At 43.7% G+C, this 25,457-nt stretch overlaps 1 protein-coding gene across 3 annotated transcripts in view; it reads right to left on the bottom strand.

Moving 5' to 3' along the window:
- Positions 1-25,457, bottom strand: part of camk2a (calcium/calmodulin-dependent protein kinase II alpha) — a 92,230-nt gene that overhangs the window by 11,193 nt on the left and 55,580 nt on the right. For 2 of the 3 annotated variants that reach the window (XM_010894679.5, XM_010894678.5), the window contains exons 7-15: positions 19,584-19,686; positions 12,564-12,647; positions 11,006-11,100; positions 10,397-10,519; positions 10,042-10,125; positions 9,405-9,447; positions 5,614-5,651; positions 4,488-4,520; positions 3,970-4,018 (exon numbers count right to left, since the gene is read on the bottom strand). In XM_010894679.5, the coding sequence (XP_010892981.1) occupies positions 3,970-4,018; positions 4,488-4,520; positions 5,614-5,651; positions 9,405-9,447; positions 10,042-10,125; positions 10,397-10,519; positions 11,006-11,100; positions 12,564-12,647; positions 19,584-19,686 (652 nt within the window). The remainder of the gene's footprint in view (positions 1-3,969; positions 4,019-4,487; positions 4,521-5,613; positions 5,652-9,404; positions 9,448-10,041; positions 10,126-10,396; positions 10,520-11,005; positions 11,101-12,563; positions 12,648-19,583; positions 19,687-25,457) is intronic. The other variant, XM_010894680.5, reaches the window with a different exon arrangement.

Here is a 25,457-nt window from a genome sequence, read left to right as displayed (position 1 = left end):
AAAAAAAAGGAGCCAAACAACTATAACGATAATAAATGGCTTCATATTATCACTATCCTTAAATAAAATACTTTTAGTGCTTTTTTTGCATGATCAGTCATATTTTCAAAATCAATGCCAAAATTGTAAGATTTCTGCCAGTGTATGCAAACTTATGAGCACAACTGTAGCAACATGAACTCAGTACAAGGGGATTTTAGGCAAAGACCTGTCAGCCTCTGCCAACAGGCTAAAACTGGGTCAACTTTGGATCGTCCAGCAAGTCAACGATCCAAAGCAACCTCCAAATCCACATGAAAATAGCTAAATGACCATAGGATAGTATTGCAGTGGCCATAACAGTCCCCTGACCTAAATCCCATTGAAAACCTGTGGTGTGAGCTGAAGAGAAAAGTCCACAAGCGAGGACAAAGCTTTGTGGAGAGTTTCTGTACAGAAGAATTGTCTCAAATCCCATCCTATGTTTTTCTCACACCTTATTAAACCCTATAGATGATGACAAGCTTTTATCTTGGCAAAGGGAAGGTGCACAAAGTACTAAATGCAGAGATGCCAATAAGTTTGGCAGCATTTTTTAAAATAATTTAATAATGTCCTTTTTAACTTTTTTCATTGAACAGTTTTCACTAAATCATACACATTTCAAACAACTGGAGATGTTAACAATCAGCACAGAAGAGGACATGTGTCTATATTGATCCCACACACAGTGAGGAGGATGGTTCGAGTGGCCAAAGAATCTCCAAAAATCACAACTGGAGAATTACAGTCGATACTTTGTTTAAATTGCGTGGGAGTCGGGGAAAGTGCCTAAGGAGTGGGAGACTGGGGGGGTGGTTCCCCTGTTCAAAAAGGGGGACTAGAGGGTGAGTGCCAATTACAGGGGTATCACACTTCTCAGCATCCCTGGGAAAGTCTACTCAAAGGTACTGGAAAGGAGGGTTCGGCAGATAGTCGAACCTCAGATTGAAGAGGAACAATGCAGATTCCGTCCTGGTCGCGGAACAACTGACCAGCTCTTTACTCTTGCAAGGATCCTGGAGGGGGCCTGGGAATATGCCCATCCAGTCTACATGTGTTTTGTGGATCTGGAGAATGACCGGGTCCCCCGGGAGATACTGTGGGAGGTGCTGCAGGAGTATGGGTTGAGGAGGTCCCTTCTGAGGGCTATCCAATCCCTGTACGTCCAAAGTAAGAGCTGTGTTCAGGTTCTCGCTAGTAAGTCGGACTCGTTCCAGGTGGGGGTTGGCCTCCGCCAGGGCTGCGCTTTGTCACCAATCCTGTTTGTAACTTTTATGGACAGGATATCGAGGCGTAGTCGGGGTGGGGAGGGGTTGCAGTTCGGTGGGCTGGGGATCTCATCGCTGCTTTTTGTGGATGATGTGGTCCTGATGGCATCAACGGACTGTGACCTTCAGCACTCACTGGACTGGTTCGCAGCCGAGTGCGAAGCGGTTGGGATGAGGATTAGCACCTTTAAATCTGAGGCCATGGTTCTCAGCAGGAAACTGATGGTGTGCCTCCCCCGGGTAGGGAATGAGGCGTTACCCCAAGTAAAGGAGTTCAAGTATCTCAGGGTCTTGTTCGCGAGTGAGGGGACAATGGAGCGGGAGATTGGCCAGAGAATCGGAGCAGCGGGGGTGGTATTGCATTCGCTTTACCGCACCGTTGTGACGAAAAGAGAGCTGAGCCGGAAGGCAAAGCTCTTGATATACCGGTCAATTTTCCTTCCTACCCTCACCTATGGTCATGAAGGCTGGGTCATGACCGAAAGAACAAGATCGCGAGTACAAGCGGCTGAAATGGGTTTCCTCAGAAGGGTGGCTGGCTTCTCCCTTAGGGATAAGGTGAGAAGCTCAACCATCCGTGAGGAACTCGCAGTAGAGCCGCTGCTCCTTTGCATCGAAAGGAGCCAGTTGAGGTGGTTCGGGCATCTGGTAAGGATGCCCCAAGGACGTCTCCCTAAGGATGCCCCAAGGATGTTCCAGGCACGTCCAGCTGGGGGGAGACCTTGGGGTAGGCCCAGGACTAGGTGGAGAAATTATATTTCGACACTGGCCAGGGAACGCCTCGGGATCCCCCAGTCAGAGCTGGCAAATGTGGCTCGGGAAAGGGAAGTTTGGGGTCCCCTGCTGGAGCTGCTGCCCCCGCGACCCCATACCGGATAAGCGGATGAAGATGAGATGAGATGACTTTGGTCTTGGGGTCAGAAAGTCTCTAAAACTGATCAGACGCCACCTACATAAACACAAGTTAATGAGAGGGTTGCCGTAAAAAGCATTTACTAATATCAAACAACGAAATCAGTTCAGATCATATGAGACTAAAGTCAAAAAGGAAGGTTTTGAGTGAGGAACAGAAGAGTTAAAATTTAGAGACCCACTGCAAATTTAACGCTTCTGTTCCTCACTCAAAACATTCCTTTTCAACTTTTTTGGAAAGGAAAGAGAAAGGTGCAGTGGTCTCATAATTTCGTCCGGAGCTGTATACATATCCTCGAAGAAATTCAACACAGTTTTCACGTGGCATAATGCATTCTTTGAGGTGCTACTTCAAGGGTAGTTGGAGTAAAGCGTGTGCCTGCTAGCGTAGGTGGTGCTTGCGTGTGTACCGTCTGTACGTGTGTGTGCGTGTGCATATGTGCGTCCGTCTGTGTGTTTGTGTGCGCTACCTACTGCCTCCCCGTGCTCTGCTGAGTGTGTGGGGGATGTTCTCTGCCCACACTGAGGGCTCCGCCGTGCCAGCAGATAGAGCTTTACTCCCACCAGCTCTGGGTCGCAACTCTGAGTTGGGAAAGCAAGGTTGCGCCTTGCATATGTTAAAAAGGGGACTCTCACTGGGGTTACATCCTTGCAGTTAGTCCTTCAACTAAGTTCTTTCTTCTCAGTAAAGTCACAACGGACCGAATTCAGGGCACCTGAGAAATTCATACAAAAGTCTAATACCGCCGTAAAACTTAGATAACATTTGTCGTGGGCTTTAAGAGAATGATTGACAGTGAAACCAAACACGTGTTTGTACCATTTTTGATGAGCTTTATAAAGACTTTGACCTCTATCCCTCTATGTTTCTCTCTTTTTTTCTGGAGCCTTTCCTCAGCCTCATATCATCACCACAGAGAATGCTTTCCTATCTCTCTTCTCGCCCACTCTCCACCCACACAGTCTCCACGCATCACCCTAATCACAGCTCTGCCACAGATAATTCTCCTCCCAGGAGAAATCACAATGCAATTTTCTGGAAACACGCTTCTGGGAGAAGATATAAAGTGTTGAAATTTAAACATTTGTTTAAAAAAATATATCAATGAGATGCTGTAATCAATGAGGACAATTACCTCAGAGGCCTCTTTTCTTCTCTTCAAGTGGGTGAAAGGTGATGTTTTACTGACAGTCTTTTTCAACTATTAATTCTTATAGTGTTGAAGATGTATGCTCAATGGCAGGAGCTCTGAATGACATAACCTACAGTTATTTCCCCCTGTAAATGCTTATCTAACCGATTTCACTCATATTCATTCATGAGAGTATTGCATCAGTCGAGCTGTCAAATGTTAATCAACATGGCGTCTTTTTTGCATTGCGCTATGATATGCTCTTTAATATGGACCTAGACATTTCTACGGCGGTCAGTACTGACAGTAGACTCGTCACCAAAAACATACGGCAGAGATTCTTGAACTTGTTCTCCCCGACTGTTAGCTTGTCATTTGGTACCCATGTCAGGGCACTGTAACTGAAGTAAGAGCTAACCTATTCATAGCTGTGTTGTGCTGGTGTTAGGGTTATTTATAACGTTTCTGAGAGTCACTGTCAGAGCCAGAGAAAAGCCATGTCTCCACGGCTCCCTGCGTGAGTGAGGATGCAACATACAGGATGCAGACTTCCTTCTAGCTGTCAGCCAGTCCGATTAACGTCCAGCGTACTAGTGGTGTGGCCGTGAGAGGTGACAAGAGGGCGATAGCCTTACCTCTGGTGTCTTCATCCTCAATAGTGGTGTTGGTGCTTTCGGAGGATTCCTAAAAAATGACACAGGCAGGTTCAGAGATTCACAGTGAGAGGGGTTTTTGTTCTCTCCACACAAGGGTGAGTGGAAGAGCCACCCCACACACACGTGCACACAGACACACCTTGGCAGATGCCCCCTCCCTGTCTGCACCTTCAAAATAGAGAAAGAGAACAGGCTATTTGGTTATTCAGAGGTAGGGGTGGTTAGAGGGGTTGATGAGGTGTGGCAGGGCCAGAGCATGTTAAGAACAGCAGGATTAGGCAACGCTAGGGATGGGATGTTCACACACACACAAAAAAAAAAAAAGAAAGTCCAGCTCCATTTTGAATGACAGCTTTATCCGCTCGATACATTTGGTTCGTTTGGATTTTCTTTTATTTTTTGTTGAAAAAGCTAGTCTCACTTTCCTTGATAGGCGGAAAGCCGAGCGCGGCCGAGATGCGTGGTCAAGAGGGAAGGGGGGAGATAATTACACTCACCATCAGCTGGACGCTGGAACTGGACTTCCTTTTCTGGAAGAGAAATGAGAAGAGGTTAAACAGGAACGCACAGGATGAGACGGAGATGGAAGCCAGGGAGCGACAGAGGGAGAAGACGGAGACCTCCATGCTGTCGAGGGAGGACACGTGTGTGTGGGTTTTAGTCTGGGGGTGTGTGTTTGGGGTTCATATTGCCACGGTGCCCTTGCCATCTCCCATGGAACCTCTCTGAGCCATCTGGTCGGCGGGCGTTGAGTTAGGAAACCTCCGGCCTGTGGTTGGGGAGGAATGCCTTTGATAAGGCAAAGCTGGCAAGGCTAACAGCATGCTTCACTAATCCCAGTATCAGACACTCTGGACTGGACTGGCTGCTCCCTAAGGTCCCTGGGGAAACCCAGGAATACCACAGATGGATTGTACCCCTAGTGTTTATGCAGTAACACACAGACACACACACTAAGAAAACCCATTACAAGCACAAACAAATAACTCAGAAGGTTTGACAGGATCACCAACTGGATCATAAGTAAACTGTCATGAATGCCATTGGCAACCTGTAGATGTTGAACGTTAAATGATGTTGCAGCCGAGCACGTTGTTGAACAGAGTGGATATAATTCTTCTATTCCCCTGTGTGCAGCGTATTAGTAGGGAATTAATATCGGGGCAGTGTCAGGCTGAAAGAACTGACTGAATATATTTGTGCATCCGAACAGTGTGAGGATGAATGAAAACAATGGCGTCTCTCCACCCCATTGCTCAGGCTCAGCCACATCGAGGCTACGGGTTCAAGAAGACACACACAGGGAAGCAGGGGTAGTAAACAGCTACTGTACTGGCGCTGGAGGAGATCAGAGCTTCTGGTTAGGGGCCAGCATGTTCAGAGAGTACGGAGAGCCAACAGTCAAACCTCCGTTAAATCCCACGTTGTACTTGAATCTGAGCTCAAATGTTTTCAAAGAGCATTTTTCATTATTCCACTTCGCGCTCATGGTTTGGAAGTGAAAATACCTTTCATAGTGCTGAATAATGGCCAGATGTCAAAATAATAATTGGACAAACAGCTAGCCCCCACACAAGAACGTCCCTTCGCCAGGCTGACCCCGCTGCGTGAGGAGAGCCCTACCTTTACACCATCGGTCTTCTTGTTGGCCTTGTTTCCTCCTACACGGGACAAAAACAAAAAAAGACACAGTGCGATCAGAAACGGCATGAACGCCCAGAAGAGGAGGGCGAAGGGCATGGCCAACAGTCTCAGTGTCCTCAGAAAATGACGAAAATCCGATCCATATACGATTCCCAAAAATCAAATGTGATCCTCCTGATGTCTGCGTATCAGAACTTCAAACAGAGAAATAATGTCAGATAAAGGATCCCAACCCAACAGCTCTGGTCATTCAACTGGCGAAACGAGAGCATTTGGGGAAACACAGCACCATGAAATTAGAAAAATTTGGCAACGGTTTAAAGTTACACTGAAGACGGTTGAGCACAGACTGGGTTCTGCTAGGCTGGCCCCAGTGGGTAACAGGGATCCTTGATATAGGAGCACTTGAGATAGCCTGGGTACATTCCTGCCCCGCTCCCTCACTCTCTAAAGTTTGGCTGTGACCCGTACAGTACACTGTAGACTGTTTTCCGCTTGGTCGTCTCCACTGCCTTGTCCTGCTTTAATAGTCTATTTGATGCTCTAAATGTCGGGTAGCTGAGCGCGGGGGTTCCCTGACTTTTCGTCGACATGGCTCCTAATTTTAGCCCTAGTGGAGGCAGCATGGAGCATCTCGTCAGGTGGGGCGTAAACCTGATCCCCTGCCTTGCACCCCTCTAAATTCCTAGCCCCCGGTGACCCTGTGACCCATCTTTACCCTACTTGTAGTGGTGGGGGTGGGGGCTGCATGCCAATGGGGTTTCCGATCTGCTCCTGTCAGCAGTGGAACAGGAAAATACAAATCTCACCAGTAATCATCTTGAAAGCAAATCTTGCCTCAGACCAGGGTCTACAGAACACATAGATCGCAACCGACAATAACAGCAGCAGCTAATTGACTAGGAAAGGGCTATTAAAGGCTAAAAAGGGAAGATTCGGCTGCAGACAACTTTGTTTATAGTTGCGGCTTTGTAAATAGGCATGAAGCAGTAACCTGGCTGTATTTCTGAGGACTGTGGTTGTCAGCATCTATTTGGAGGGGAAAGTTAAATGGGGAGCGGAGGGGGGGATGAAATGGAAAGATGAATGGTAGTACTTAGAAGCGCTGAGATCGTTTTACATCCACAAGGTCTCTAAGGTCAACGCTGTGGAGGCTTGGCTTTCTGACAGAATTCCCTGGCAGGTGGGAGATATGTCGTGGGGGTCTATTCCTGAGTGCTATGAGAATGCTTGCCCATTTAAAGATGGCCCCTCGCTGCATTTACTCTCCCCTGGCCATTCCCTTTAGGACCTCACATTTAATATCAGATAGGTTCTAATATCAGAAAGAAAAACTCTTTAATGCCGGTTGAAGATTCATAGAGCCAGTGTAAACTGTGAGACTGGAAGGGGGATCCCTCCATGTCTGCATCTGTGAATGCGCCTACATTGGTTCTGGGCTGGTGTGGCCTCATGGTGTGACAAGAGCCTGCCAAAGACACACAAGGCTGTACGCCAGATGGAACGCCGTCCTCATTATTTAGAAACAACGTTCCAACGCGACTGTGTCTACGCCAGTCTCTCCTTGCGACAAAGTGTATAAGAATGTTCAGGACTGTTGATCAAACATTGCAGACTATTCTAACACCGGCACAATAAATACCCACACGTTGCATGCGCCACTGCTGGATTCCATGGCAAAGAACCGTCAGAGGGAAGGCATGTCGGGACTGAGGAACCAATAACAGATGGCTGGGCCACAGTAAGTGGGTTGTGATGACATTAACACAAGCACCTTCATCAAGCAACAATCTACATTGGGACATCTCAACACCAGATGGCGAGCCTCTTCCAGCCACCCCGTCATTATCAAGCTATTGTTTTACAGAGCAAGCACAAAATGTCCTGGAAAGATTTTAGTGACCAGGAAAGAAATAATACAATATGTCACTTCTCCACTAGTGATGGTGAATGTGCTGGTGAATCAGGACCACAGCGGCTGACAGGAGGGTCGAAGGGCATGGGAATGTGTTCTGATGTGTGACAAGTTACTTCCGCAAGCTGTCATCATCTCCTTCCTGGTCCACAGGACCAGTCATCTGAGACCATGACACTTCTCTAAAATATTGACTTCCTTAGAGACATTGTCAAATGGTCCCAAATAGTTCAATTTCAGCAGAGATGCAGGCTTGAATCCCGGTACCACCTGTTAATTAACCATGTATGCACTTTTTGATGTCAACTAAACAGCATTTATGTATTACAACCCCGTTTCCAAAAATATTGGGATGCTGGGTAAAATGATAATAAAAACAATGCAATGATGTGCAAATCATTCATCCCTATATTTAATTTAAAATAGTACAAAAACATATATAATACATATAAAATGTTGAAACTGAGAAATGTTCTGTTGTTGGAAAAATACATACACATTTTTTATTTGATGCCAGCAACACGTTTCAAAAATGTTGGGACAGGGGCATGTTCACCGCTGTGTTGCATCACCTCTTCTTTTAACAACACTCTATAAGTGTTTGGGAACTAAGGAGACCAATTGCTGTAGGGTTTCCCATTATTGCTTGATATAGGATTTCAGCTGTTCAACAGTTTGGGTTCTTGTTTTTGGTATTTTTTGTTTTATAATGCGCCAAATGTTTTCAATCGGGGACAGGTCTAGACTGCAGGGAGGCCAGTTTAGCACCCAGACTTTTTTACTACAGAGCCATGCTGTTGTAATACGTGCAGAATGTTGTTTAGCATTATCTTGCTGAAATAAGAAAAGCTTTCCCTAAAAAGGAAGGCATTATTGTTTCAGCATAAATGGTGCCTTCTCAGTTGTGCACTAATTCACTCCCATACCATCACAGATGCTGGCTTTTGAACTGTGCGGTGATAAGAAGCTGGTCCAGAGGACGCGGCATCGATGATTCCAAAAGAAATTCCTACTTTTCTTCAGACCACAGGACATTTTCTCACTTCACCTCAGTCCAACTAAAATGAGCTTGGGCCCAGAGAAGGCTGTGGCGTTCTGGATCTTGTTTATAAATGGTTTATTCTTTGCATGGTAGAGTTTTATCTTGCATTTGTGGATGCAGTGACATACTGTGTTACTGAGCCCATGCAGTCATTCCTATTACAGAATTGTGTCTGTGCTGCAGTGCTGCTTGAGTAACCAAAGATCACAGCCATCCAATATTGGTTATCAGCCTTGTCCCTTGTATACAGAGATTTCTCCAGATTCTGTACTGTAAATGATTAACCCCAATCTCTGCAGTTTTACGTTGAGAAACATTATTCTTAAATTGTTGCACTATTTACCTGCGCTGTCTTTCACAGAGTGGTGAACCTGTTCCCATCCTCAATTCTGACAGACCCATCCTCTCTGGAGTGATCTTTTAATACCCAAACATGTTACTGACCTGTTAGTTGTGTGATATTGCACCAGGTTAAGTTTTTTAGCATTACACAACTTTTCCAGTCTTTTGTTGCCTCTGTCCCAACTTTTTTGAAACATATTGCTGGTATCAAATTCAAAGTGGGCATATATTTTTCAACAAACAATAAAATGTTGCAGTTGCAACCTTTGATATGTTGTGTTTGTACTATGTTCTATTGAATATAGGGTTTGAATGATTTGCACATCATTGCATTCTGTTTTAATTAAGATTTTGCATAGCGTTCCAACTTTTTTTGAACATGGTATTATTATTACTAATGACAAATAGCAATTATTATAACTATATATTATATTATGAAGCCCATTATCATAATATAGGACTGTTACTTACCTGAGAAATTCCGAGTGGCCAACATGGTGGTGAGGATGGCACCCTGTAAAAATAGAGTTGGATGGTTGCATAAGATGAAAGAACAACTGAGTTCAGAACAAAATACAGCTTGTTATGCCACCATGTTCTTGGCAACTAAGATTGGCTGGAATATATTTTCTACTGCTTGTAGCTTCCTAATATGTAATGTCAACAGCTTGGAATAGCTGCTTGCTGTCAAGGAAAATAACCTAGAGTACAGCAACAGTTGCTATGTCTTAGAAGCACAAACGTTATTTTTTTTGGCAAATTGACAAAATCACTTATCAAAAAAGTGTCGCTAGTACTGCATGAACAATATGACACAGGCATGTTTATGTAAATTAACTTGTTTATGTTTCCCCCGTGCTTTATGTACAAAGTGAAGTAGATCGTTTTACATAGAACAAATGAAATAGAGATGTTCTCACATCTTGTACCATAAAGGGCTTTTAAGGTTTTTGCCTGTAACAGATTGCATTGTGATGGCTATTTTTCCATAATATATTACATTTACATTCTCATTTGAATCACATTTATTATTTGATACCCTGGACAATACGAGTCATGTTCCAGTATCATATCTTCACTTAATTCATCTCCTGTCACTTGTTTATACCTTGAGCTTCCTTCTGGCGTTGAACTTTTTCAGGCACTCCACTGTCTCCTGTCTGTGCATGCAGGATGCCACCGTGGAGCGGTGCTGTAGAGAGAGAGACACACAGAGAGAGAGAAACACAGCGAGAGAGAAACAGAGAAATAGAGAGAGAGAGAAGAGAAATAGAGAGAGAGAGACACACAGAGAAATAGAGAGAGAGAAGAGAAATAGAGAGAGAGAGAGAGACACCCACAGATAAGAGAGTGAGAGAAAGAGAATAATAAGCAAAGAAACATGTCTGGCTGAAACAGGGAAGATTCTTACTGCACACTGTTTTCCATGTGTTAATAAATGGAGAGCCACGTTCTACACTCACAGAGATCCAGGGGTGTTTGAGGACCTCAGAGGCTGTGATACGCTTGGCAGGGTTAATGGTCAACATCTTGTTGATGAGATCCTTCGCCTCTGGAGTAACTGTGTCCCACTCAGGCGACGGGAACTGCAGCACACATTAGTAAGTGAACAGTTCTTTATATACAAATATTTCATAGTTATAAAAGGCAAGTGAATTATCCAAACAATAGCATTAAACATATAGTGCTCTGTGTGGAGGAACAGGAAAGGGCAGTGTGCCATGAGCTAATATGCTAATACTGCAATCGAAAAAGAAAAAGCATGGAAAACTTTTTTTTCCCAGTAACCATTAGTAGGCACTGAATTCCAGATGATTTATCCCTTTGGAAACTTCATAGCAGCAGTGGCCAATGAAAAAATTAAGGGGGTAGAACAGGGTTATTCAAACCTTACCCTATGAGGGCCAGAGCCAGCTGGTTCTCTGCTCTACCTCATCATTAAGTGCACCTATCTGGTGTCCCAGGTCTAAATAAGTCCTTCAGTAGGCGGTTGCAATGAAAAAATGGAGCGTTACTGGCTTCGAGGCCCAGATGTGAATACCACTGAGGCAAACAGGAATGATGTGACTCACATCGTAGGCCCCAGCCTTGATCTGCTGATAGAGCCTGTGCTGGTCCTCATCCCAGAATGGAGGGTAGCCCACCAGCAGGATGTACAGAATAACACCTGACAACAGAGACATGGCACATCACTCGATATAATAATGGACTGTCAAACACTGAACATTGAACCGACAACTCTATGGTGTATTGAGTGTGTGTATAAATGTTTGTATAGTGTGTAATTCATAACCCCGACGGCCCACAAGTAATATTTTGGGAATGCTTGAAACACAGCACTAAGTCTGTATAGGTCAGTCTCCATCAACCTAGCATAACAGGATTTTGCAGTTTTCATGCAGATTATTTATAGGATTGAGGTTGGTGCTCTGACCATTCCAGGATAATAATCCTTCCTTTTGCAAGCCATCTGTTGGTTAATTTGGCCATGTGCTTCAAATCATTGTTGTGTTGAAAGGTGAAATTCATTTTTAACTTCAGATTTTTGTCAGAGGCCCTTAGGGTTGACGCCATTCAGTGTCCCCCTTAACCTGACCAAGGTCCTTGTCCCCACTGTAGAGAAGCAGTCCCATAGCAAGGCGCTGTTGCCACCATGCTTGACAGTTGGTAATCTGTACTTATTGTGATGAGGAACACTGGCTTTGAGCCAAAAATCTTTGGGAATTGAGGCCAAAACTACCCGTCTACACTGTCTCCTTCCTTCGCCCTCAAACTTATGTCTCTTCTGACTTCCTCCAGTGTCTGCACTGCTCACAGATCTTGAAGACCACCTACATCCCAAAGCAGCTCAAGGAACATATAAAAAAGGAAGGGAAATATAGCGGTGCATGGTGATGAGCTTCTCTTAATTCTAAATGCCAATGAGCACAAAGCAATAGCTTGACAGAAACATTTCAAGGATTATTTATATGTAATCCAAAGGCAGATAATCCAAATGGAGCTTTCAAGACAGATTGTAAAATGCTCCTGTATGACCTCATAACACCAACATTTTAATTCATATGGTATTGATAAGCATGTACAATGTAAATGTTATCCATGCAGTGAGGTTTCAGTTCAGTGAAAATTATATCCATGCAGTGAGTTATTGGTTCAATGTAAAAGGTATCCATGTGTGATGTTTCAGTTCAGTGTAAACGTTTTCCATGAATTTAGGTATCAGTTTGATTGTCCAACCAAATAGACCAAAATATGTCGAATTGGAACATAAATTCAATCTTGTTTTTTGACACAGTGGCCTGTGGTAATGAAGGTACATGGAGAGTTCGGATCAACATATTGCTGTCCTTTCTACTCTGCTTCAACAGAGAGCTCAGCTCTGCACCTTGGGATGAAAAAGACAGACAACCATATATAAACTGACATACTAAATCATCTTTTACAAGGAGCAAGGTAGGTTTTTATCAACACAGTCTCTAAAGCGATCCCCTGTTTGTCAAAATGAGATAACATACAGTTTTTGATGAATGGAACCCTTCACAGAAGATGTGAAGTCTATTTTACACTTTCTATAAGAAGTAAAAAAAACAACAAGGAGAGAGGTGGATATCTGAACGTTTTCCTGCTTACCGCATGCCCACAAGTCTACAGCTTTGCCATATGGGTCCTTCCTAAGAACCTCGGGAGACAGGTACCCAGGTGTCCCTGCAAAGCCTGCATCACATCCAGACAGAATGGCGGTAAGTCAGGGAATATACATCTCTGTTGAAAATGGTTGGCAATAAACTTTGAAAAATAATGTTGATGCTGTGTGAAATACTTGAATGGGCTGTTGGGCAGTGGATGTGCTATGCGTGGAAATACAATTAATTCCATAGGACTTGAGTGCACTCCTACACAGTAGATAGAGACTTCAATAGAACCTGCCTGAACTGATATACAGTAGGTGGAGAGTTCTATAGAACCTGTCTGAACTGATATACAGTAGGTGGAGAGGCCCGCAATGGAATTACTTGGCGCCGGCCGAGAAGAGCAAAAGTCTCTTACTGAGTGAGTGACTGACTGACACAGTACCTCTTGTTAAATAGCGTAGTGGTTAGAGAAGCGGACCTGTGAACTATAGGTCCTGAGTTTTTATCTCCTTGCAGGCGAAGCGAAGTACGAATTATGAATTATTCCGTATAGACGATTCCGTACAGACGAGTTTTGAAGTACGCATCCGTGCATGCGTTTTGGGTCAGGATGGACAAACACATTTGCTGGCTACAACATACAGTAGTTACGTCATAGTAAGCCTTAACTGAAACTGTATACGGTTATATTGCAACTGTTTCTGGCATGGAAACGTTTATCTTCAGTCTCGCTCGCAATTGTTCAATTCTTATGGTTATTCCTAGGAAGTTAGTAGATACTAGTAGGCCTATTACTGGATAATAAACTGTTAAAACGGCCAGTGGCAAAAGCCATACAGTTCATAGACGCTATGGTGGAGGTAAACGTGTAATGCTGTGGTGTAGTGATTAAAGACAGTACCTCTCTTGTAAAAGACCTGAGTTTCAATCGATTGAGAGCAATTACTTTTATTATTTCTGATAGAGTCTTTTCACTTGATGAAAAAGTTATCTTTATTGATAGTTATTGTATAAATGTCATTCACAAATGGTAGAAAAAAGTATGTTGTTTTGTCATGAAAGGAAAAAATATGTTCTTATGCCATGAATACGCTGTTAAAACGACCAGTGGCAAATGCAATACATAGACTCTATTTGTGGTGGAGGTAAATTTAGTAAGAAATATTAGTCAGTTTAACTGTATCATTGTCATTCATGAATGGCCAATTAACTGTTAAAACGGCCAGTGACACCTAGCAAATGTATAGCTCCATGGTGTAGTGGTTAATGACATTGCCTTTCATTTGGGCAACTTGTTCGAATCTTGAGAGGGCAACACTTCGTATTGCGGTCTGGCTGAACTAGGCTTGCCTGGATTCTTGTTACAGTGGGGAGAACACATTTTTGTTACACTGCGGATTTTGCAGGTTTTCCTACTTACAAAGCATGTAGAGGTCTGTAATTTTTTATCATAGGTACACTTCAACTGTGAGAGACGGAATCTAAACAAAAATCCAGAAAATCACATTGTATGATTTTTTAATAATGAATTTGCATTTTATTGCATGACATAAGTATTTGATCACCTACCAACCAATAAGAATTCCGGCTCTCACAGACATGTTCGTTTTTCTTTAAGAAGCCCTCCTGTCCTCCACTCATTACATGCAGTAACTGCACCTGTTTGAACTCGTTACCTGTATAAAAGACACCTGTCCACACATTCAATCAAACAGACTTTCTGCAAAGGGGACAGGACGACTGCACCGTATTGAGGGGAGGATGGATGGGGCCATGTATCGCAAGATCTTGGCCAACAACCTCCTTCCTTCAGTAAGAGCATTGAAGATGGGTTGTGGCTGGGTCTTCCAGCATGACAACGAACCGAAACACACAGCCAGGGCAACTAAGGAGTGGCTCTGTAATAAGCATTTCAAGGTCCTGGAGTGGCCTAGCCAGTCTCCAGACCTGATCCCAATAGAAAATCTTTGGAGGGAGCTGAAAGTCTGTATTGCCCAGCGACAGCCCTGAAACCTTAAGGATCTTGAGAAGGTCTGTACTCCCTGCTGCAGTGTGTGCAAACCTGATCAAGAACTACAGGAAACGTATGATCTCTGTAATTGCAAACAAAGGTTTCGGTACCAAATATTAAGTTCTACTTTTCTGATGTATCAAATATTTATGTCATGCAATAAAATGCAATTAAATTATTTAAAAATCATAAAATGTGATTTTCTAGATTTTGGTTTTAGATTCCGTCACTCACAGTTGAAGAGTACCTATGATAAAAATACAGACTTCTACATGCTTTGTAAGTGGGAAAAGCAGCATGTTCTCCCCACTCTATATATGTGGTTGTGTTTGTTGCTTAAAGGGGTCCTTCACATTGGGAGACCCTTGGGTAGTTTGTATCATGTTTGACAGATTTCTAGGTCAGTGAAGTTTTTTCATGACATAACTGGCCAGAAGGAGTGCAGGAATGGGATTTGTGCTCTTAAAAACTATGCTGAAACTTGTGTTATGAACAGACAAATACAGAAGTCAATTCTACCGCAAAATTTTAATTCATTTTTATCACACATATGTATCATGCTAACCTTAGTAATTAGCAAATTAAGTAGGTGCGCTTTGGTAAAATTCCCCTTAACATTCAGAAATGGTCCTTTTCACACATTCGTATAAGCTGGACACTATATGGCCAAAAGTATGTGGACACCCGACCATCTTTGCAGCTATTACAATTGGTACTCTCCTGGGAAGGCTTTCCACAAGATTTGGAAGTCTCTGTGGGAATTTTTACCCATTCTTTACAGTAGGCACTATGCATTCCAGTGAATAGTGAATAGTGAATTTTTCTGGAATCTGCCACACCCAGATTCGTCTATCAGACTGCATGATAGCTGAGCGTGATTCATCTCTTCAGATAACAGTTTTCCACTGCGTCAGAGTCCAGTGGCACCATGGTTTACACCACTCCAGCCGGCACTTTGCATTGAGCATGTTGATGTGAGGCTGCTCAGCTATGGAAACCCATTTCGTGATGGTCCCAACACAAAGTTCTTATGCAGATATTGCTTCCAGAGGCAGTTTGGAACTGTGTGGTGAGTGATGTAACAGATGATAGGCGATGTTTCGCGCTGCGTTCTTCAGCACTCGGGGGCCCTTCTCTGTGTGTTTGCATGATCAACCACTTCGTGGCTGGGCTGTTGTTGCTCCTAGGTACTTTCACTTCACAAATAAAACATTTACAGTTGACATGGACTTCCAAAAACTGACTTGTGGCAAAGGCAGCATCCTATGACAATGCCACGTTTAAAGTCACCAAGCTCTTCAATATGACTAATTGTACTGCCAATGTTTGTCTATGGAAACTTCATGGCTAGGTGCTAGTTTTATGCACCTGTGAGCAATGGGTGTGGCTGAAACACCTGAACTGAATTACTATAGATGTTCACATACAATTGGGCATGATGCACATACATTGGAGTTGATGTCCATAGAAGCATCATACTTAGATTTTTAACCTCAATAATGTGTAAAATGCACTAAGAAATTATGTAAGTGAATGTAGGTCTAATTTCCCTCAGGTCAATTTATGAAAATAGTCCAAACACCAAGGCAAGACGTTGGCCAGATGTAATTTTACTAGGGCACTACACTGTGTAGTAGATATTGTGCGCCATGACTAGGTGGGATGGTCTTCCTAAATCAGATTACAGAAAATGTTACAGATTTACGAAAGATTTACAAAAATAAGACTGAAGTCCTGCTTACCCAAAACACTAATTAAACAATGTGAATGGCCAAATCAACCTTTTAAACTAGACTTTTAATGTAACCGGTTAGCAAGCAAGCAAATACATCTTTTGGTGGGTTTCATATTGTTCTGTTTGAGGGTTTGCAAGCCAGCATTCTACTCAGTCCATTCTCAATGAATAGTGATGATTTTCGTGAATGTAACAGTTGAATGTAGAAAGAAGTATCTTCAAATTCTTTAATGCGCCAAACACTTTAAATTTTATAGCATTATATAAATAAAATGAAAGCCTAAAGTCTTCCTAGTGTACACTTACAATTGACAGGATAGTGCCTTTGTATTCGGTCACAAACACATTGCGTTTCTCACAGTGGTTTTACATGTGGTGTGTATCCTTATTACCATCCCTGTATGATCAGACATGTTTCTAGTGCACTTATAAGTCATTAAACTCCCTCAGAAGGACAAGGAGTTCTATATTTTTATATTATATTTTTTTCAATGATTCACCACATCTTCTCATGTTCTGGACATACTTCAGAAGAACCACTAAACAACCCTTGGGAGAGACTATGCAGCACAAATAATGTGGATTGATTATCCCAGATAATTAACAAGTCTGACTGCTAAAGCAGATGGATTATCAATCATCAGCCAGAGATAAATAATATTATTCTGTTTATTCACCAGACATGAAACCAGCCTGGGGTTTTACATTGTGAACATAGAACAGGTTGAAATATTGAGACATATTTATATTAAGAAATTATGAAGCATCATGTTGTGTGGATAGCACAATCGTAATGAGCAGGAGTGCAAGATTAGACAGCTTCACCAGATGTTGTTAGAAAACATAAATATCTGTCTTTTGCCTAAACTGATTGGGATTCATTTATTCTTCAAGATGATAAATTATTCTGAAAGGTGTGCCTTTAAAAAGTAATAGTGGTTAAAGTGTCAACTTGTGTATTTTTTCTTAAATGTATTAAATATAATTAGATCCTTCTCCAGGTGTTTTTGAACGCAGCATAATGCCAGACACAGCCTATTTATGTATGTGTTTATTTATTGAAAAAGAAAATACACCATTAGCTGATCACTGATATTCTATTACTTTTTTGAAACAAGGGTACCAATCGGTCAACCCCAGTGATGTAATTTATTCATTAGATACATGTTAATTGCAAGTTTTTTTTTATTTGTCTTTGCCTCCAAGACAAGCCTGACATCAGGTAATGGGGACCCAAATAAAAGAATTAAATTTAAAAGAATGTATTTTTTATTAAAAAAGGACCTCCATCAACTCCAACAGAAACCAAACATTAGAAAATAATTAGCATAATGAAGCATCGGACAGATACTGTGAGGCAGGACTGAGCAAATTCTTAGTGTCATTGGGTCAGCAGAGAGAGACCTCCTTGCTGATTTTGGAAAGCTTCTATCCCAGGGGCTCATTAAATATTAAATATATTTAATATCATAGATTTTCTTGCAACTTCATGAAGACATCAATCACTAGACAGCACCAGTCAGTTAGGTCAGTTAAGTCAGAAATGAAGAAAAATTTGATGGTTTTACACAGCATGCCCCGCCTTTAATGAGTCTGGATGGACCACTATGGTGATATTACTATTTTAATAATGGAATTAATAAATGAAAACACAAGCAAACAATTTATTTGTCTTTCTCACAGGGTAGTCATAGCGAAGTAAACATTATGTACCGTTGCCTTTCTATGCTATTTTTCCTATTAGTTTGTAATGTATCCCTGGAACAGCTTTAAGAATTTTTTTCTTGGATTTATTGAGGATATTTAAGGCAAAAAATGTGTTTGATTGGATTACACAGGAGTCTTTGAATTATGTATTTCCGTATGAAAGTTATTTGTGCTCAGAGAACTCATTCTTTCTGTTTCATGACTATGTGATCCCTTATGCAGATACCCTAGTGGAAACAATTACATTATACATCCTAAATCTTGCTTACTGCAGGCCGCCCTGCTTTGGAAGCCAGCCCTTATTTGCATTTTTTTATTTGTGTGTGTATGTGTACCACCTTTCAAAAGTTTGGGGTCACTTAGAAATGTCCTCATTTTCCATGAAAACATTCCTGGAATTAGTATGAATAGGAAATACAGCAAAATGAATAGGAAATATAGTCACTGACAATTATTTTCTATTGAAATAGTAACTGTGTCCTTCAAACTTTGCTTTCGTCAAAGAATCCTTCATTTGCAGGAATTACAGCCTTGCAGACATTGTCATTCTAGTTGTCAATTTGTTGAGGTTATCTGAAGAGATTTCACCCCATGCTTCCTGAAGCACCTCTCACAATTTGGATTGGCTTGATGGGCACATCTTACGTACCATACGGTCATGCTGCTCCCAGAACAGCTCAGTAGGGCTGAGATCCGATGACTTTGCTGGCCAGTCCATTATAGACAGCATACCAGCTGACTGCTTCTGTCCTATATTTCCTAAGCACTGTACACAGGGTATGGTAGTGTGTTGCAAAAAATTGAACTATTGCCTTCCTTCTTCAAGCTTCCTTTCACCCTGTACAAATCTCCCACTTTACCACCACCGAAGCACCTCAGACCATCACACTGGCTCCACCATGCTTAACAGAGGGCGTCAAACACTCATCCTGCATCTTTTCATCTATCATTTGGTCGGCATCTCACAAATGTTCTTCTTTCTGATCCGAACACCTTAATCTAACCTCAAACACAAAGTTGCACGAGATCTTCAGTTTCTTGGCTAATTCTCGCATGGATTAGCCTTGATTAATCAGAATAAGAATAGATCCGAAAGTTAGTCACTTTTGAGATTGTAATTGAACCCGCAATTGATGAAGCTCCAAATACTCAACTAGTCAAAAAGCAAATTTTATTGCTTCTTTAATCAGCAAAATAGTTTTCAGCGGTGCTAACTTAATTGCCAAAGGGGTTTTCTATGATTAAATAAACTTTTAAAATGATAAACTTGGATTAGTGAAAACAACATGCCATTGGAACACAGGACCAATGGTTCCTGATAACGGACCTCTGTACACCTATGTAGATATTCTATTTAATATCATCCTTTTCCTGCTACAATAGTAATTTACAACATTAACAATGTCTACACTGTATTTCTGATAAATTTATTGTTATTTTATTGGACAAAAAAAACAAGAAATGACGTTTTTCTTCTGAAAAGACAAGGACATTTCTAAGTGACCCCAAACTTTTGAGCGGTAGTGTATGTGTAATTCTCATTCATATCAGCCATTAGCCATTACCGAACCAGGCCTGTTGATCACCCTCAACCTCGATGGCCAGGCCGAAGTCTGCCAGCTTTACTGCAGCTCCCTTCGACTTAGAGGCAAGCAGAAGGTTTTCAGGCTGAGGACAAAAAGAGAGTCAATCTATCAGTCAGAGCAGACAGGAGACTTGAGCCCAATGTTAGACAGACAGGATTCTGGACTTGAATTGATTAAATAGTGGTCTGTATTCATGTGATTGCAACATTACAGAACCCTGACAAATCCAACCGCCCACTCAGCCACTTCCATCCTACGCAGATGGAAAAATGAAAACCCCCCCAACACACACAGAAACACACACACACACACACAGACACTTTGCTACTGCTATGAGATGTTATCTACCACCTGATACACATAGACACATACCACATGTGCACAGCAAACACATACACACACACAAACACACACTTAACATCACAGCCTGCGCAAATCCATTTTATCACATAATTTTTCCGTAAGCCCCAGGTGCTGGGAGATGTGAAACCATGTGAATGGAACATTTATCTCTGGGGCAGAAGGGTATCTTTGTACTGGAATTTGTTAGTGCATGTTAATAACAGCTCCTCCATGAACTGCCACCTTAACGTGGTGGAGGGGTTTGAGTACCCGAGTGACCCTAGGAGCTATGTTGTCTGGGGCTATATGCCCCTGGTAGGGTCTCCCAAGGCAAACAGGTCCTGGGCGACAGGTCAGACTAAGAGCTGTTCAAAAACCCTTTAATGATGGAAAACTTTTGAGGACCGTGACGTCGCCCGGTATGGCGCAGCCGGGGCCCCACCCTGGAGCCAGGCCCGGGGTTGGTGCTTGTATGCGAGTCCCTGGTGGCCGGGCCTTTCCCCACGGGGCCGGGCCGGGCTCAGCACGAAGGAGCGACGTGGGGCCGCCTTCCCGTGGGCTCACCACCTGCAGGAGGGACAATAGGGGTCGGTTCGTAGAGGATCGGGCGGAAGTCAAAGGCGGTGGCCTCGACAACCCGATCCCTGGACACGGAAACTAGTTCTAGGGAAGTGGAACGTCACCTCGCTGGCGGGGAAGGAGCCTGAGATTGTGCGTGAGGTTGAGAGGTTCCGACTAGAGATAATCGGGATCACCTCTACGCACGGCTTGGGCTCTGGAACCACACTCCTTGAGAGAGGATGAACTCTTCACCACTCTGGAGTTGCCCATGGTGAGAGGCGGCGGGCTGGTGTGGGTTTGAGGCTGGTGTGGGTTATAGCCCCCCAGCTCTGCCGCCATGTGTTGGAGTTTACCCCGGTGAACGAGAGGGTCGTTTCCCTGCGCCTACGGGTCGGGGATAGGTCTCTTACCGTTGTTTGTGCCTACGTGCCGGACGGCAGTGCAGAGTACCTGACCTTCTTGGAGTCTCTGGGAGGGGTGCTGGAAAGTGCTCCGACTGGGGACTCCATCGTTCTACTCGGGGACTTCAACACCGACGTGGGCAATGACAGTGACACCTGGAGGGCCGTGGTTGGGAGGAACGCCCCCCCGATCTGAACCTGAGTGGTGTTCAGTTATTGGACTTCTATGCTAGTCACAGTTTGTCCATAACTAACACCATGTTCAAGGCTGTCCATCAGTGCACGTGGCACCAGGACACCCTTGGCCGTAGGTCAATGATCGACTTTGTTGGTGTTTCATCTGACCTGCAGCCGTATGTCTTGAACTCTCGGGTGAAGAGAGTGGAGAGCTGTCAACTGATCACCACCTGGTGGTGAGTTGGATCCTATGGTGGGGGAGGAAGCTAGACAGACTCGGCAGACCCAAGCGTACTGTAAGGGTCTGCTGGGAACGTCTGGCCGAGTCTCCTGTCAGAGAGATCTTTAACTCCCACCTCCGGCAGAGCTTCGACTGGATCCCGAGGGAGGATGGAGTCCGAGTAGACCATGTTCTCCACCTCCATTGTCGAAGCGGCCGCTCGGAGCTGTGGCCGTAAGGTCTCCGGTGCCTGTCGAGGTGGCAATCCCCGAACCCGGTGGTGGACACCGGAAGTAAGGGATGCCGTCAAGCTGAAGAAGGAATCCTATCAGGCCTGGTTGGCTTGTGGGACTCCTGAGGCAGCTGACGGGTACCAGCAGGCCAAGCGGACTGCAGCCCGGGTGGTTGTGGAGGCAAAAACTCCTCCTGGGAGGAGTTCGGTGAGGCCATGGAGAAGGAATATCGGCTGGCCTCGAAGAGATTCTGGCAAACGGTCCGGCACCTCAGGAGAGGGAAACAGTGCCCTACCAATGCTGTTTACAGGGGAGGTGGGCAGCTGTTGACCTCAACTGGGGATGACGTCGGGCGGTGGATGGAGTACTTCAAGGGATCTCCTCAATCCTGCCGTCACGTCTTCCATTGAGGAAGCAGAGGCTGAGGGCTCAGAGGTGGACTCGTCCATCACCCGGGCTGAAGTCACTGAGGTAGTCAAGAAACTCCTCGTGGATGAGATCCGCCCTGAGTACCTCAAGTCTCTGGATGTTGTGGGGCTGTCTTGGTTGACACGCCTGTGCAACATCGCGTGGCGGTCGGGGACAGTGCCTCTGGGATGGCAGACCGGGGGGGTGGTCCCTCTTTTTTAGAAGGGGGACCGGAGGGCGTGTTCCAACTACAGGGGGATCACACTTAGCCTCCCTGGGAAAGTCTATGCCAGGGTACTGGAGAGGAGAATACGGCCGATACTAGAACCTCGGATTCAGGAGGAACAATGTGGTTTTCGCCCGGGCTGTGGAACACTGGACCAGCTCTATACCCTCTACAGGGTGATGGAGGGTTCATGGGAGTTTGCCTCAGTCGGAAAAGGGTGGCTTGCCCACTTCAGGTTGGTGGAGAGTGCCTGCCTCAAGTGGAGGAGTTAATTATCTAGGGGTCTTGTTCACGAGTGAGAGAAGGATGGAACGGGAGATTGACAGACGGATCGGTGCAGCTTCTGCAGTAATGCGGTCGATGTATCGGTCTGTCGTGGTGAACAAAGAGCTGAGCCGCAAGGCAAAGCTCTCGATTTACCGGTCAATCTACGTCATGACCGAAAGGACATGATCTCGGATACAGGCGGCCAAAATGAGCTTTCTCCGCAGGGTGGCTGGGCGATCCCTTAGAGATAGGATGAGAAGCTCGGTCATCCGGGAGGAGCTCAGAGTAGAGCCACTGCTCCTCCACATCGAGAGGGGTCAGCTGAGGTGGCTTGGGCATCTGTTCCGGATGCCTCCGGAACGCCTTTCCCGGGAAGGTGTTCCGGGCCCGTCCCACCGGGAGGAGACCCCGGGGAAGACCTAGGACACGCTGGAGGGACTATGTCTCCCGGCTGGCCTGGGAACGCCTCGGTGTCCCCCCAGAAGAGCTAGAGGAAGTGTCTAGGGAGAGGGAAGTCTGGGAATCTTTGCTTAGACTGCTGCCCCCGCGACCCGGCACCGGATAAGCGGAAGAAGATGATGATGATGATGTTAATAACAGTATGAAGATGTTAGTAAGTACAACCTTGTTTCCAAAATATTTGGGGTGCTGTGTAAAATATAAATAAAAACAGAATGCAATGATGTGCAAATAATTTAAACCTTATATTCATTAGAAAATAGTACAAAGATAACATATACAATGTTGAAAGTGAGACATTTTATTGTTTCTTGAAAAATATAGAGTTGTGCTCTATATTTGCATACCCTGGCAGAATTTGTTAAATGTTTGCACTGATTTTGAAAATATGACTGATCATGCAAAAAACTGCCTTTTATTTAAGGATTGTGATCATACAGTATATGAAGCCATGTATTATCACGTAGTTGAATGGCTCCTTTTTAAATCATAATGATAACAGAAGTCACCCAAATAGCCCTGATGAAAAGTTTACATACAGCTGAATGTTTGGCCTTGTTACAGACACACAGGGTGACAGAAACAGCCACTCTGGGGAGATCTCAAACATGCGGTTCATGCAAGACATCCAAAGACTTTGCATGACCTGGAGGCATTTTGCCAAGACGAATGGGCAGCTATACCACCTGCAAGAATTCAGGGCCTCATAGCCAACTATTACAAAAGACTGCGACCTGTCATTAATGGTAAAGGGGACCGAACATAGTATAAGAGCTTAATGTATGCAGACTTTTGAACAGGGGTCAGTAAATTGTTTTCTTTGTTGCTATGTTTTGTTTCGGTTATGATCTACAGTTGAATGTGAATCCCATAAGAAATAAAAGCTCATTCTTGTTTTCTTTACAAATGGTACATATATTATCAATTATCCAAGTGTATGCAAACTTATGAGCACAACTGTATACCTACTTTTAATTTGATGCCAGCAACACACTTCAAAGAAGTTGGGACAGAGGCAACAAAAACTGAAACTAAACCTGGTGGAATATCACACAACTAATTATGTCAATTAGTAACAGGTCAATAACATGATTGGGTATTAAAAGATCATTCCAGGGAAGATGGGTCTGTCAGAATTGAAAATGGAGAGGGGTTCATCACTCTGTGAAAAACTGCGTGGGCAAATAGTGCAACAATTTAAGAATAATGTTTCTCAATGTAAAATTCCACAGAGTTTGGGGATCTCATCATCCACTGCACATGATATAATTAAGACATTCCAAGAATCCAGAGAAAATCTCTGTATGAAATTGATGAGGGCGAAAACCAATATTGGATGGATGTGATCTTTGGACCCTCTGGCAGCACAGCATTAAAAACAGATATCATTCTGCAGTGGAAATCACTGCATGGATTCAGGAACACTTACAAAAATTACTGTCTGTGAACACAGTATGTTGCTGCATCCACAAATGCAAGTTACAACGCTACCATGCAAAGAAGAAACCATATATAAACAAGATCCAGAAATGGCAGCGTCTTCTCTGGGCCCAAGCTCATTTAAGGACTGAGGCGAAGTGGAAAACTGTCCAGTGGTCTGACAAATCAACATTTTAAATTGTTTTTGGGTCTCATGGGCGCCGGGGCCTCCAGACAAAAGAGGAAAAAACCCGGCTTCTTATCAGCACATAGTTCAAAAGTCAGCATCCCTGATGGTATGGGGGAGCATAAGTGCACATGGCATGGGACAGCAGCTCTTTATAATGTACAATAACAAATGAGGCAGTACACGGTCCTTGAAAGTACATCTGTCCTTGACTGATACTAAAACATAGCAGCTAATTTGTAGCAATGTATCCTGGTATAATGAAGAATGTGTGGGGGGATGCTTCCACTTTAAGTGTAAATGTGAATTCACAACAGGATTTATAGGCCCCTTGTGAAGTACCATTCAAGGCCAGTTAAAAACAGAACAAAGACTTGATAGTGGTGGCACTGTTAGTAAATGCTGAGTTTATGATCACCCAAGTCTTAGTGGTGCAAAAGCTGAATGTTTTGTAAAGGTTTTGTTCCTGTGTCTGTCCGCATAGTTTTTACTTCTCCTCTGGCTCACAGCTGAATATTTTGTCTGTTACAGGAAGCTGATCGTCACACATCGGGTTACCAGTGACAACCAGGTGCAACCCAGACGAAACAGTTAGGACAAGGATTGTGCTCAGGTTCAAACCACCCTGTTTCATTTAAGGTTTCAGAAGGTTTTAGTCTGAAAATGAATCAGTTTTAATGGGACATGGTGATGACAAAACAAACGTGTACTCACTGTCGGCCACAGCAGTGTTGTACTATCCAAAACAGCTTGAATAAATGATCTGCCTAAATACGATAATAGAACTGCAATTTAAGAATGCAGTGGAGTCTGTTGATACTGAAGCGATGAGATCTACAGGCTTTGTTGTGACTCATTCTGAAAGAAGTGACAGGAGGACTTTCCTACCAATCAAGTTGCAGGTCCAACCAAACTGACCTGCTCATACCTTCTGCTGCTGAATCTCCCAAAAT

This window comes from Esox lucius, chromosome 7, assembly GCF_011004845.1.
Source record: "Esox lucius isolate fEsoLuc1 chromosome 7, fEsoLuc1.pri, whole genome shotgun sequence".
NCBI classification, from domain to species: Eukaryota; Metazoa; Chordata; class Actinopteri; order Esociformes; family Esocidae; genus Esox; species Esox lucius.
The sequence above is the reverse complement of the archived record's forward strand: the minus strand, read 5'-3'. Positions and strand labels throughout refer to the sequence as shown.